Source organism: Chroicocephalus ridibundus, chromosome 8, assembly GCF_963924245.1.
Source record: "Chroicocephalus ridibundus chromosome 8, bChrRid1.1, whole genome shotgun sequence".
Lineage (NCBI taxonomy): Eukaryota > Metazoa > Chordata > Aves > Charadriiformes > Laridae > Chroicocephalus > Chroicocephalus ridibundus.
In genome coordinates this window covers 21,220,645-21,234,136 of record NC_086291.1, presented here as the reverse complement: position 1 = coordinate 21,234,136, position 13,492 = coordinate 21,220,645, and the positions used below count along the sequence as shown (strand labels likewise).

Genomic DNA, 13,492 nt, shown 5'->3' with positions numbered 1-13,492 from the left:
ACTTTAAAGCAGTAGTAATCTCATAGAACATTTTCAGCATCTTTCTGTACCATGTTGCCATCGGGTGACTAGCACAATCTTTTAAAATAATACTAAAGAGCTCCTTGAAGACTACAGTAGGTAATTTTACAAGCACAGGAAATTACTCAAAAAAGAGAATATAACAAGCACGCTAAAATACCAAAATACTTCTTAAAGACTAGGACACAGAATGAAGACAAGCTTTCCTTATTAAACTTTTTATTAAAATGGAGCTATTTTTACATATTTAAAATACTTTATATCCAAATTATGCAATATTTATGAAAACAATTGTATGCAAACACTTGGCATAAAAATATGTAAAATCACAGCTAAGCAATATAAAGCAATATATAGCATGTTCCAAAATGGATTTCAGGACTAGAATACCTGAGTTTTCAATAAGCTGGTTTCCTGCATTTCACTGATTTTTAACAGTTAAATTTAATAATGTATCTGATCTTGTGTAAAGCACTTCTTTGGCTGGGAGAAAATGCATGGAAAAGGCAGAGATCGAGCAGAGATATTACTCAAGGCCTGTCTTCAGAATCTTCTTCCACATGAAGATCCACTCTTTGAGATGCTAGGAAGGACTCCCATGTTGCAAGGCACTTAAAAAAAAAAACAGATACACATATAAATATAGCAGAAAGATTTCTGTAAAACTGATACCCAAGGAGAAAAAGAAGGAAAAAAAAAAAAGCAGAATACGTATGCATTGTCACAAGCTGCTTTTGTGGGACTATGGTAAGAGCAAAATGTGGTTTCCTAGGCAGCTCAGTGATATGCAGAATGTTAGCCAACATGCTGAGTGAGCTGTAAAGGTCACTTTTACATTATGACAAGCACACACTGTGAGCATCGTAATTGTATGTGTTAGCGTGGAAGATGCTAACATTAATTATGCTCTTCTTTAATCTCTCCCTTTAGTTACAGGCAAAGATTTCTTCCAAATAGAAAGCTCACTGTCAGGCACAGTTCCCTTGTAATCTCTGTGGATTCCTACTGTATACCCAATTTTCCTTCCAAGTTAAATTTAAACAGGTTTTTTTAAACACACAGAGAATTCATTTTTCACTAGTAATGGGAAAAAAATGGGACCAGAAAGACGGGGGGGGGGGGGGGGGGAACTGTCATCCTTACAACAAGTGGCATTTGTCTCCTCACAGAAAAATGTGTTTATAATTGTACAAACTAATGTTTTTATTTGAAGCACCAAGACTGTAGGCAGTAAAATGACAAAAAAAAAATAATCCCCAAATGACTTTGATTTAATTTGGCTTAAATGAGTGTTGACAGCTTGGCAAACCATTATAAAGCATAGATTAGTGTTGAGAGTCATGGCAAGGCTATCACCAGGTAACCTGTGGTGTGCTGATGCATGCTACCCAAAGTACCAGGTTTCTGCTCTTTCAAGTCTGTCATTAGAACAGGGCAGGCAAACTCATGCAATAATTTTATTGTTTTGATGCTATTGAAAAAATAGAAAATAGAAATAGAAATGTTCTAATAAAATTTTAACTTATACACTCATACCTATTGCTCTTGACAATGCAGCTTATTTACCACTTACTGTACGCATTTTTTTTTCATGAAGAATCTGAAATATTCACAATAAATAAGTCTTCTGAAATTTCTCAGGAAATATCTTCTTTTATATTAAAACCTGGACAGCGTGCTCCATTTATCTGAACTTTGAATTAAAACAATACCCTGAAAACGGCATCATTTCCTAAGTGAAAACTTTTGCCATAAGCTATTTAAGCCACAGGAATTTGCTCAGCCCAGCTACAATGAAGTATCTAGCATCCATCTGTCATTGCTTAGGAGACATGGAAAATATGCTGGCATTCATGCTGCTTGAACTTACAGCCACCTAACTCTGTCTTATTAGACATTTCTAGTGAATGACTTCAAAACTCTGCCATTAAATATGTAGATTTAATCCTACTACATTAAAGAGCCTAGGTCCTGGTGTTATTGCATGTCTATGTGCAAGCAGACGAGTGGGAGGATCTGATAGTCATGAATAATGTTAAAGTATAAGCTCAAGGAGCAAAATGAAGGAGACACAGGATGACCAGAGTTGTGGGAATCCATGATGACACAAGGACACAGAACCAGGGATACCCATAAAATTATGGGCGACAAAAGTAACAAGAAACAGCAAACAAAAGTCAGCAGTGATTATGTCTCTGAAGACATAAAAAAGTAGAAGATGTGGGTCTGCAAAATAATGTGAGACGTTAAAACAGCCGACTGACCTAAGAGATCACAAAGAAAAAGGTATGCAGGAGCTTATTTCTGCATAGCTTTTTGGTCATTATCGGCACGTTAGAGACTGTTCCTGTTCATATATTGTACCCTGGACTATGGAAACCACAAATCTACTCCCCAGCCTTTCTTTTCTGATCTTGCTGACAAAATCCCCAACTTGCTTCTGCTACTTTTGCACATAACAACATTATGCTGCTGTTCAGAGCACATCCAAGGTTTGAATTACTGTGAAAAGAGAGAAACAGGATAAGATTCACATGGAAATCTGCTTTCTCCATTGACTTTTTGGAGAAATGTTGTTTTGAAATGGTCAATATAAAATGGGGGAGAAACAGTGAAAACAGTGTTATCATGAACAGTGATCTATAAGTGTTCCAAACTTGGTCTTTTTGATCTTTTGTATAAAGCCTTTAAAGTTTGATTATTAGATGCTCCCCAACTTCATGTGACACTGTGGCAGCTGGATCTATCTGAGATGCTTGAGCTGGAGGGTGGCTTCTTGGTTTTAAAATGTCAGTGAGGCAGCTTCTAGCAATGTGTCTTCACTGCGGCGCTCAGACTCAGATTTCCGTTTGCGAGAGCCCAGCCTGGATTACCACCCTGGAAAGCTGCAAGGCACATCTGTTTTCCTAGGCTTTTGCTAGGTGTGGGACAAATGATCACTGTTGCTTGAAAAGTCTTTGATTGGCAATGACTGACTTTTTTTTTTTTTCTGAACCAGAGTTTAATTTATACCATGTAACTCCATGTTTTGTAATTCTGTAATTTCAGTAATGAGAGTTAAAATACATATATCAGCACTGGGTGGAATGTAAAAATGGCTGTTATCTTTGCAACACTGAGCCAAACTGCACGTGTTAAAATGCAGTCACAGTATGTCACTTAACCAGATAGATACAATCTATTGAAGTCTCTCCAAAGATGCAAAGCATTTTTTTCAGTTACACAAGTTCTTCAGTTTTTAATTTATCCTCCTTTATATAACCAAAACACATTTTCCAAAATGTAAGAGCAATGGTGGCTCATTTCACTGTCAGACATCACAGTGCCGCTACAGCTGACAAGTTTTATAATTAACCATACCAAAACAAAACTAGGTCTCTGTGCCTTAGGCTCAAGCTTTTTATATTGTGAAGCATGAACTGCATAAACGACATTTCGTTAGTGATGTATACTTCAACAGTATTAGAGAATGATTTTACTTCATTCTCCAGGGAGGTTGAAAACAGAGATCTAAACAGAGGATCAGCAGCTTTCACAAAGGAGACAGAAAGGGGCAAAAAAAGAAAACCCAAACCCAGGAAATTAAATGTGCATGCACAGGATTGAAATTCATAATCCAATTACTTGGAAAAGCCTGGCGGAAGACATAAAGCCTACATACACAAAATGAAATAGCAAGAGCTTAAATAAGGCTACTTTACCTAAAATATTCTGATTACTACTGCAGGTCACACATCTATTCTGCAACATCATTTTTAGAAAAAACAGCGAAAAGGATGTCATATAGTACAATTGTATATCTAACTAAAAAGGAGATATAAAAATAGAATGTGTAGTAGGGATGATAACAGCAGCAGTGTGTCACATGGCCATGCGTGTTTCTGTTCCAGTTCCCTGTTTTCATGGTTGATACCTTAAAAATATCATTTATGATGGCATTTTCTGGAGTAGAATCTGAAAATGAAGTCTTGTGTGTGTCTGAGAGAGAGAAAAAAAATACTTTCGTAGTTTCTGGGTGCAAGGAAACAAAACTGGAGTGCATAGAAATAGTGATTCCCACTGGAAAAAAAAATGTCTTCCTAGAAGTATTTAAAAGAAATTTTTATGTCTGAAGCAAATGAGGGTTCAAAGATGGATCCTGGCTTTGAAGCAACACGCACAGAGACAAACTCGCTGAGCCATGTGGGATCTTCTGAAAATCACATGAAGTTTGGAGCTAAATTCCCAGGCTAAGGTAGGATGTGCTCAACATCCATGAGCAGCTAAATTTTGCTGTGCAACCAAATGACTCGTTATATGCATCGCTACAGAGGCCTCTAGGGCCAACAACAAATCTCCTCTGTTTTCCTCCAGCTAGTACTAGGCAGAGAGGTACATAAGGGCTTTGGAGTTAGAGGGAAGTTGCTGTAATGGGGAAGGGGAATTGTTTTGCCCTAACAGATCTTTCTGGATCAATTTGTGCCTCTACAACAATGTAGGTCACAGAAATAAACTAAATTATTCTTGAAATAGTTAAGAAAATCAGGAAATTATTTCTGTTTTTGGAAAAGAGTAAGCTGTGTCAATACCAACAAGAATCTCGCTATATCAAAGATAACTTTAGCTTTTTATCTGATTAAGCTGCAAAGGTTTAACAGGATTAGTTTGACATGAGAAAAATAAAATTAGAAGCTACGCTTTAAAACAAAGGCTCATCCATGCGCAAGAAAAAACATGTTCTTTCAATGCTAAAACTAATTAAATATCATCCTACATTATGAAAAATCCCCAGTCTTCTTGCATTTACTAGGCTGCCTCATGAGCAGTGGAAAACCAAACTCTGATATATTTGATGGATTTATAATGTGTAACTAGTCTTTGGATTAGCTGCAAAATCTAGCTACTTATTCTGGTGGTTTTTCGAATATAACAGGTTAACCAAGTTCTTTGCTGAGAAAAATTAAAGTGCTTCTTTTTCTTTTATGCTGTTAATATCCTAGAGACTACCGTAAACACAAAAACAAAAAATCTGTAAATGTTTAATTGCTCTTTGAAGCCAGAGTTCAACATCGCCTGGTTTGGTTTTGCTAATTTGCACCAGGAACACTTCAGACACGCTAGCTAAATAATACTAACACCACCACCAATAATACCTTTGTATCTTGTTTTGGTTTTAGTAATGCTGCATCGTTAGGGCTCTGCAGAATATCTACACCTAACAATGAAAATACTCCTGGTGATAATCAGCTTTCCCAGCTGATGGGCAGGTTGTGATTTCAGCTGTTTGGCAGATCCTTCTGGACTAAGGGCTGCTGTTTCAGGCAACAGTGACACACCTCAGGCATGGGGAAAAAGAGTAAAATAAATGGTATGGTGTTAACACGTACTTCACTCAAGAACTTTTACCTGTAAGGCAAACAAATTGGTGCTATTTGCTTCAGAAATAGGAGTAAAGTTCTGAATGTTTAAAAATTAAAACCTTTTCATATAGTTTCAGTAAATCCTCCCTATTTTAGCAATGCACTCATGGTCATTATTAATACAGTATGTTATTGGCTTTAAACCTTTGTGGAATACAAAGAGACTTAAGCGTGTACTCAACTCTTTTCCAGAAGCAAAGTGAAGGAAGTAGAGAAGTCTGTGAACTCTTGAGACCAGCTACAGGAATGCCAAATGATTGCTCAGTCATGGTAACTCTTGGCTACTAAATGACATTATATGTAAATGTATCATAACATAGCTTGTACATTATCACAGGAAAGCCTTCATTCTCATAGGTCTGCATAGGAGCACCCTGTAAATTTGCAACACTGGGCTTTAATTAGTGTCTTCGTTACCACAGCATTGAGAGACACAAAGAGATTGGTGATTCCACAGCTATAGAAACAAAGGAACACTTCTTATTCAATTATATTAAATGTCAGTAAACTGGAAGGCTACAGAAATACCTTTACTTGTTTTAAATTAGTAAATAGGGAGAAATATAATTATAGGTAACACTTTAAAATAGCACTTCATGTAACTTGAACATTAATTCAGATTAAGGGAGTCATACTCTTTTATTCTGCCTAAGTGATGCTTGACAAGTTGACAGCAGAAGCCCTAGGCAATGACAATTGAGGAAAACCCCAAATGTAACGTCATACTCTTTCCCCATATTGTGACAATGAGGAAATAACATTTAAGAAATTCTAGTGTACTTTGACCCACTGCTGTGTTGTGCTTGATCACACTGGCTTTAGTTCTATACAGTCTTGAAAAACTGGATTCTCTACTGCAAAAGCCGCCAGAAGACATGAGATGTCTGTCTCTCGTTATTCCGTAGCTCTCAGAAATTTAAGGGACGCAGAGAATGGCGTCACTAGCAGGATCGAGCCCTGCTTAGGTTGTGCACCTGGGAAATCAAGTCAGCAAGACTGGGGAATAATGAGGAGCACCATGAGACACTGCTGTAGAGAAGGGAATGGGACACTGCTTGTGGAGAGGCAAGGATAGGAGTTCAACTGGTGGGGGAAAAAAAACTGGGGAAAGGAGGAGAAGCAGGTCGTGACTGAGTTAGAAAGTAGGAGATGATTCCTCATAGGAGGTGGACAGAAGAGCTGGGCAACTTCATTATATCCATGGCATCCATGGTGCCTGGGAGCATGCACAGAACATGCTTGGGGGAAAAATAAAGGCAAGAACTAAGATGAGGGATGCTACAGTAAGAAAATGCTTAGTAAGTATAAAATGGTGCATCAGAAGCATGAACGAGTAATTGAACTTCGGACATGTGAGAGAACATTAATGATGCAAGTAACAACTGAACAGGTGAAAACCACTGTAACAGGCACGGTGTTTGTGCGTGAGTTTAATGACTGAGACTCAAACTGTTATCTTTAAGGTAGGATTTTCTTTTCTACTTAAAGCATAAAAATCATATTCTGATTCTCAGGTTTCTGAGATTCCCTTCCTGAAGTTTCACTCCCAAACAGTGAAAGTGGTGCCAGGGCTGGTGCTCCTGCTGTTTTCAGGAGTGCGTTACACACCTGTAGTTTGTAATATAAGGGCCTCTGACAGTAATCACTTCTCCAGTAATTAAACATCAACATTAACTACAGGTCTCAAATAAACATGCGTATTTTAGATCAAAACTCCCAATTTAATATGAATTTTATCAAATTGTCTTGAATGTCGGGATTAAGAGAATGATTTTCTGATAAAACAGAAAAAAATTGGTAAGCCCTCACTTTGCAAAGAAAAACATTCTATGCAGATTTCAATATTCAAGAAAAGCACCAACAAAGAATAATGTCTCAGTATAAACCAATTCCTCCAGTATTTCAGAGGCTATTTAATAAGAACCACTGGCAGTTGCAAAGATAGCTGAACTATTTTCTGCAGTTTGTGACTTAATGATAGTAATTTACTGTACAGTATGAGCTTTGGCGTTCTGAATTAAAATTCTAATTCAGCAAAAAGTATTTCTAGACAGGAAAGAGAACAAAAGAATTATTTTTGTGTTTTAATTTAACTAATCGCTCATTAAGAAAATAGTCCAATATATTTAGCATCGTTTTAACATACGTATTGCTAATATAGAAGTCAGAGATCATCAATAACTGAAGAAAATGTGAGAGGATGCCAAGAGCTTTCTGCCTGATTTCAGAAAATATTTTGATCTTAATATCTAACAACAGATTGTCAATGTCCGTGCATCTCACAGACTGTATGTTAATTAATTAGACTCGATGATCAAGAGCTCTGTCTTTTCAGTTATGTTTTAACAAAATGATTTGTAAAATCACGACACTGTCATTGGCTCACGGGCAATCCATAAAAAGTTCAAAATACAGAATTGGAAGTTACAGATGTCAACATATATCTGTGAAATTTACTAACTTATGAGTAATAGATGGCTTAGTGTATTCCCATTTTTTTCACAAAATAAGGATAAATTCTTTAAAAGAATTCAAGACATCCAGGATATTTTCAAAATGCGTTCTTCAGTCAACAACGTCTTCCCCATCAAGAAACTTCACAGATTGCTTAACATATTTTGTTATATATTTTCATGTTCTCTTCCTTAGTATGTAGTCCAGTAAAAGGCAGTTCTTACCACGAATATTAACTGTGGCATTTGTGTTGAAAATCAAAATCTAATTTCACCCACTTTTCTTTCTTTCTGAAGTACTGTTTCAATGATAAAAAGATTCAATTTATTAATTGCATACACTTGCAGCATTTGTATTTTTTTTGAAAAGTGCAATAAGCTTTTTATATTGACTTCTCAAAATTGTATTGTTCTTCTTTATCCTTGTAAAGTCTGATTAATTCATAAAAGACAATTCCTTAGAGAAATAACAAGGACTTCCTGAATGCGCTGTCTGAAATGGAGTCACATTTAAACGTTTTCCTCATGTGAGATCAAGTTCGAGCTTTCCAGAGGGCTTCTTCATGCAGTAATAGCAAAAGGTTCCCAAACTGAAATATAGCAGCTCACATTGAACCAAAAAACATGTTCCAAATTGCTGTGGTTAGTAAAACAAGAGTGCCCTCTGTCGATGATGAACTCGGGATCAACCACTTGGGCACAAGTAAAATCTATTTGGCTTGAAATGCGTCAAATTAAGGGTAACTGCCTCCCTCTTCCTGCAAAACCTGATTCTGAAGTTAACACAGGTTTGAACTAAAATGCAAAAATTCCTCTTTAAAGACAACCCATGGACTTCTCCACTGAAATAATCAATGAAAAAAGAACATGGCTATGAGAAAGTGCTTTACCTCTTCATAATAATGGAGATTATTCTCAGCCACATTAGTGAACGTTGATCTCATATCATACTGCATGTTTTGCTTCCACCTGTCCCAATCCGCTTTCAGGGCATTATTGGCACATTCGACTTTGTCTTCAAGTTTCCCAATCTCTTCTGAGAACTAAATATGAATTGTAAATGTTAAAAAATATTAGTAAAGTCACCATTTCAAAAGTGATTGAAATCAAGTGATTGTAGCGCAAACAAACAGATCTGCAGAACCAAGGTTGGTATTTAACTTAGCACAGAAAATAATTTCCCAGGGATCTATCTAAATTTTATTCTTAATTAATAACTTGTTACAGTTTCTGAAATATTAATAACAGAAATTCTAGACCAGAATTAAAGTGTTGCTGAAGATATTTTTATTGACTGAGAATTCACAGACTCTGGCACCTCTTCACTAGCACTTGACAGTAATGCACATAAAAAGGAAAATATAGAGGGCTCTACTGAGGCAGAATCAACTATACAAATTAGATTTGGATGGAAAAGCTGAGAAAGCCCTGACATAACCTTTGATAACCTCAGGAGAAACCAGAATGGGGAGAAGACAGCAGAAATCAAAAGCACAAACCTTCTGATTTCTTGCCTGTCACCTTGCCATCTTTTCTTGTGGAACTGACCTCCGTGTGACCATGTGAGGGAGAGAGAAATACAGATGCAGAGAAAGAAACTAAACCAAGGGACTTCTGCAGAGAAAAAACTCTTTCACAGCGATCCAGGATCAAAAACCTTGAGGGCTACTCTACAGACATAATTTTCTTCTAATTACTGTAGATGCATAAAGTGACTTTTCAGCTAATGGGAATGAGTAAGTGGACAGAGACTCTTTAATGAGTCTTCTAGTCCTCTCAATAATTTTGTTACCTATTGTCATGTGCTAATCAGCTGTGTCAGCTCTGGCTGTCACCCAGTCACAGAATGAGGTGCATCTTCTGCAGCCACAGTGCAAATCCGTCTGCTGGGACTGCACAGCGCCTGCCTGCAGCAGGAGGGAGGTCAGGCAGAAACACCACCAATAAGAAACAGCAAGCAGAAATTCATCTCCTTGTCTTGTTTCCATTGCAGCTCGGGTCCCGTACACCTTCCTCTTCTTGTATTCTGCTGTCAGGCAAACAGTTGTTTCCTCAGACAACAGCCCTGTAAATTTGGTATCTCCTCGTGCCCTCTGCAGAGCTGCTGCTGTCATTGATATGAACTTCAGGATCCCAGGATTAACTTCCAGGATTTTCAAGGAATGCTCAGGCTATGGGCCGAATGCAGAGATGCCAAAATTCAGAGCAGGATGTAGAAAGTCTTGATGCGCAGCCTCCAGCTTGAACCATTCAGGGAGGAGGGTGTTCCAGTGCAAGGGCCGGCAGCGCTGCCGCCATCAGACGCCAACTAAGCAGCACTGTCTGAAACCAGGACAGAACCTGAGCCCAGCGCTTAATTCACAAACCACCGATCCCAATTCAGCCTGACGTACTAGAACGCTTCAGCTCTTAAACTAGCCAAAAACTCCTTTGCTAGTAAAACTGAAAATTTCATCTGAATGGATTTTCTCCACATTCCATGATACACAGATGAGTAAACATTTTTAGTTAGACTTGATTTCTACACTGATTTTCCTTGACACATTTATAGATTAATGAAATACTGGTTATTAATCAAGAACAAAATGCAAAATATTATTTCTACTTTACTGAAAAGCTGAAGTCCAATTACCTAGCCAGACCAGTAATCAAATTATGGACAAAGGTGATTTCAACTACCAGCACTGTGTTCAATACGAAAAGGTTAATCCAAAGTTTACATGTGGGGAAATTATCTTCAAAGGAATTAGAGGCAGCTGGATTCGGTATCTTGGGCATGTCCCAAGTTAATCGCCTTTCTTTCAAATACCAAGAATGAATACACACAGAATACAGAAAACAGTGAATATTTTTAGATGATTTGGAGTAGGAAAGGCAGTTGAATCCATTTTCTGCTTTTGCAAGAAAAAAGTCGCCATATGGGAATGAGCCAGGCTACACACGTAAAGAACTTCTCCAACTTAGAAGTCCTGGCAGCAGCAGCTTCCCTTTATCTCGTTCTTCATATCTTTAAGACATTTATTTTACAGTTTGTTTTTGTCTTGCCTTTTCTAGGAACTACGAATTTCTTCCACGGTGTAGTCACAACGTGATGTGGACAGGCAGACTCTGTTCTACATCCCTGCCTGGATACGCGCTTTAAACATCACCTCTAAAGCCCAAAAGAAACTGTGTGTTGTATCAAGCCAAGAGCTGGACTAAAGGTCTAAAGACAGCATTAGGCCACACCTCAAGTAGAGAGGTTTAAGATCTACTTTTTCACAACTGAAAAGAAACATAAATGCCACCCTTTTCAGCTGCCATGACAGCAGAAATCAAAGAAGAATGGCTTGCTCTCAACAAAAACATCTACCTAGTCTGTTCCTCATTTACAAGGTGTAAATTGTTACAATTTATCCTGCAAATTAAATATGCTTCCGAATCCATTTTCTTACATTGATCTCGCTTTGGTGTGATAAATTAAATCTCACATCAGTGACCCCCAGAGAAGGACAGCACAGTGCTAATCAGACATCGGACCACGGGACAGGAACATGGGAGCCAGATGCTGCTAGGGCAGGGCGCTACCAGACATGAACAGTGCAACCTGTAGCCAAAGAGCCTTGGCTCAGTAGCCAAATTATCTAGTAAGTCACACAGCCGTTTACACAATCTCACTATGCAAAATAGCCTGAATTTCTATCTGCTACATTAATTAATCCTACGGCTTGGTGATACTAACCCTTTTTAGCCCAGAGTTAAAACATAAGATATATTCAGAATGTGATAGATCTGCATTTCATCTCTTTACTACTCAGTTTCAAGGCTGAGCGCTAGAATCCTTAAGTTAGCATTTAATGCTTATCTGGTTCTGTCAGAGCACATTATATCAACCTTTTGTCAGAATTACTATTATTGCTAGTGGCAGGGCCAAAACTGTTAAAAACTCACAAACCACAAAGGGATGCAGTAGTGTTGCTGCATATGCCTTCGGAATGGAGCGTGGGAGCAATGCAGCCACAAACTCCAACATCTTAACAGACAGAGGTCTGGAGGTAAGAAAGGTCTACATAAGCAAGAGGACACCCAAGTCCTCCCAAGTATCTCTCTTTGAGCCTGCATCCAAAATCAGTCTTCAAACCTTCCATACCCTAAACAACTGCCTTCTTCATGGTCTCAATTTTGGAGTGGGACACAAAGTTTTGGCTTTTGCACAGCACCATGAGCAGCTTTCTAAAAGCCTGATGGCAGAAACACAGCTCAAGAAAACATTTTTTCCCAGCTGATGAGCCTGACATCTCCTAAGGTTTAATTTGCGATCCCAGCCTATTTCAGCTGCACTGACCTTGGGGATGTTTTGTATTCTCCTGCTGTATAACCTCCTGTTTGTTAAATCATTTAATGTTTGCTGTGACCGATGCTAAAGATCTCACAGCCTTTTATCAGCTCTAGTGACAGTCTGAGATTCCTTATCTATGGTGGAAATGTACTTCAAATGAGATTAGAGTTCGTGCCACTCATTGTCAGCAGAATTTCTGGCTACTAGATTGCACTGACAAGCTCAATCTGACATCTATGAGATCATTAGAAGCTACACGAGTTCTGCTTAGGAATAGAAATATGCAAATACAGCCAAGCTCAGTGTTTGACACCAATTCCGATAAGAGCACCTGTGTTATGACCACCTTTTATTCTGAAATCAGTCCGGTTAGAAGTGTCAGCAAAACATTTCCACACATAATAAAAACTAAAACATAGTAAAATGCTGATTAAGAAAACAGTTAAAAGTTACTTGAATGGTTAAAAATAGCAGTACACTATTCTCTGTGGCCAAACTGTCATTAATAGAAAAAGCCTTCAAATTGTAATTAAGAAAAAGTCTTCAGGATACATCTGCCACTCAATTAGAGAACAGAGGATTTTATGATCAGATTAGACTAACAGACATCTGCTTACTCGTCAGACTGCAAGGAAATCAGGCTCTCCGAAACAGGATTTTTTGAAATAAGTAAGAAATAGAGGGGTTGGAAAGATAAAGCAAAGATCCAAACACCTGGATAATCACACTGTCCAAAGGCTTTTACCAAAACTGGAAACACAGTTTTGGAAACACAGAAACAGAGAAAAAAGACCAGTCTGTGCAAACTGATCTCCAAATTTTACTGGAAGCAAGTACAAACATCTCATTATGGAGTGAACCATTGTCAATATCTAATCAACATGGTATGATCAATACTATGCTAAAGGGAAAAATATTTCTTTTTGTCTGTAACAGTTCAGGAAGAGAGAGTGCATGCACCTTGTTTGAGGACTCCATCAGATTATAACAGTAATACATTCTGAAAAGACCGGGTCCTGCCAGGCAATGTTCCTTCCCTGCAGTGGCGAGCAACAAGAGTAGCTGCTAAACAAGCTGTATGAAATTGAAATTCCTCGCTGAATTGCTCTGTGCAAATGCTACTGGTTTGAGCAGGTTGCCAACAACCCATACAAATGGGAAGTCCTGATTAAAAGGGACATTGAAAAGTTGATGGAACTATCTGCATAAAAATAACTTACACAATGATCTATAACACTCCTTTCTGCCAGAATAAATTCTTAGAATCACAGAATCACAGAATATCTCAAGTTGGAGGGGAC

General features: G+C 37.9%; 2 protein-coding genes across 7 annotated transcripts in view; one reads left to right on the top strand and one right to left on the bottom strand.

Annotated features, from left to right (window-relative positions):
- The window catches only part of PLPPR5 (phospholipid phosphatase related 5), a 94,088-nt gene extending 81,726 nt beyond the window's left edge, over positions 1 to 12,362 (top strand). Inside the window, exons 7-8 of one of the 4 annotated variants that reach the window (XM_063345276.1) lie at positions 5,613 to 5,690; positions 10,928 to 12,362. In XM_063345276.1, the coding sequence (XP_063201346.1) occupies positions 5,613 to 5,690; positions 10,928 to 10,954 (105 nt within the window). In that variant the 3' untranslated portion in view covers positions 10,955 to 12,362. The remainder of the gene's footprint in view (positions 1 to 5,612; positions 5,691 to 10,927) is intronic. The other 3 variants (XM_063345279.1, XM_063345278.1, XM_063345281.1) reach the window with 3 other exon arrangements.
- SNX7 (sorting nexin 7) overlaps positions 1 to 13,492 on the bottom strand; it is a 36,856-nt gene that overhangs the window by 5,907 nt on the left and 17,457 nt on the right. Inside the window, exons 8-9 of one of the 3 annotated variants that reach the window (XR_010072376.1) lie at positions 8,764 to 8,916; positions 412 to 632 (exon numbers count right to left, since the gene is read on the bottom strand). Coding sequence is in view for 2 of the 3 variants with exons in the window: in XM_063345274.1 (XP_063201344.1) it covers positions 552 to 632; positions 8,764 to 8,916 (234 nt within the window). In the remaining variant the exon portion in view is untranslated. Of the gene's footprint in view, positions 1 to 240; positions 633 to 8,763; positions 8,917 to 13,492 lie in introns of those variants that run through there. The other 2 variants (XM_063345274.1, XM_063345275.1) reach the window with 2 other exon arrangements.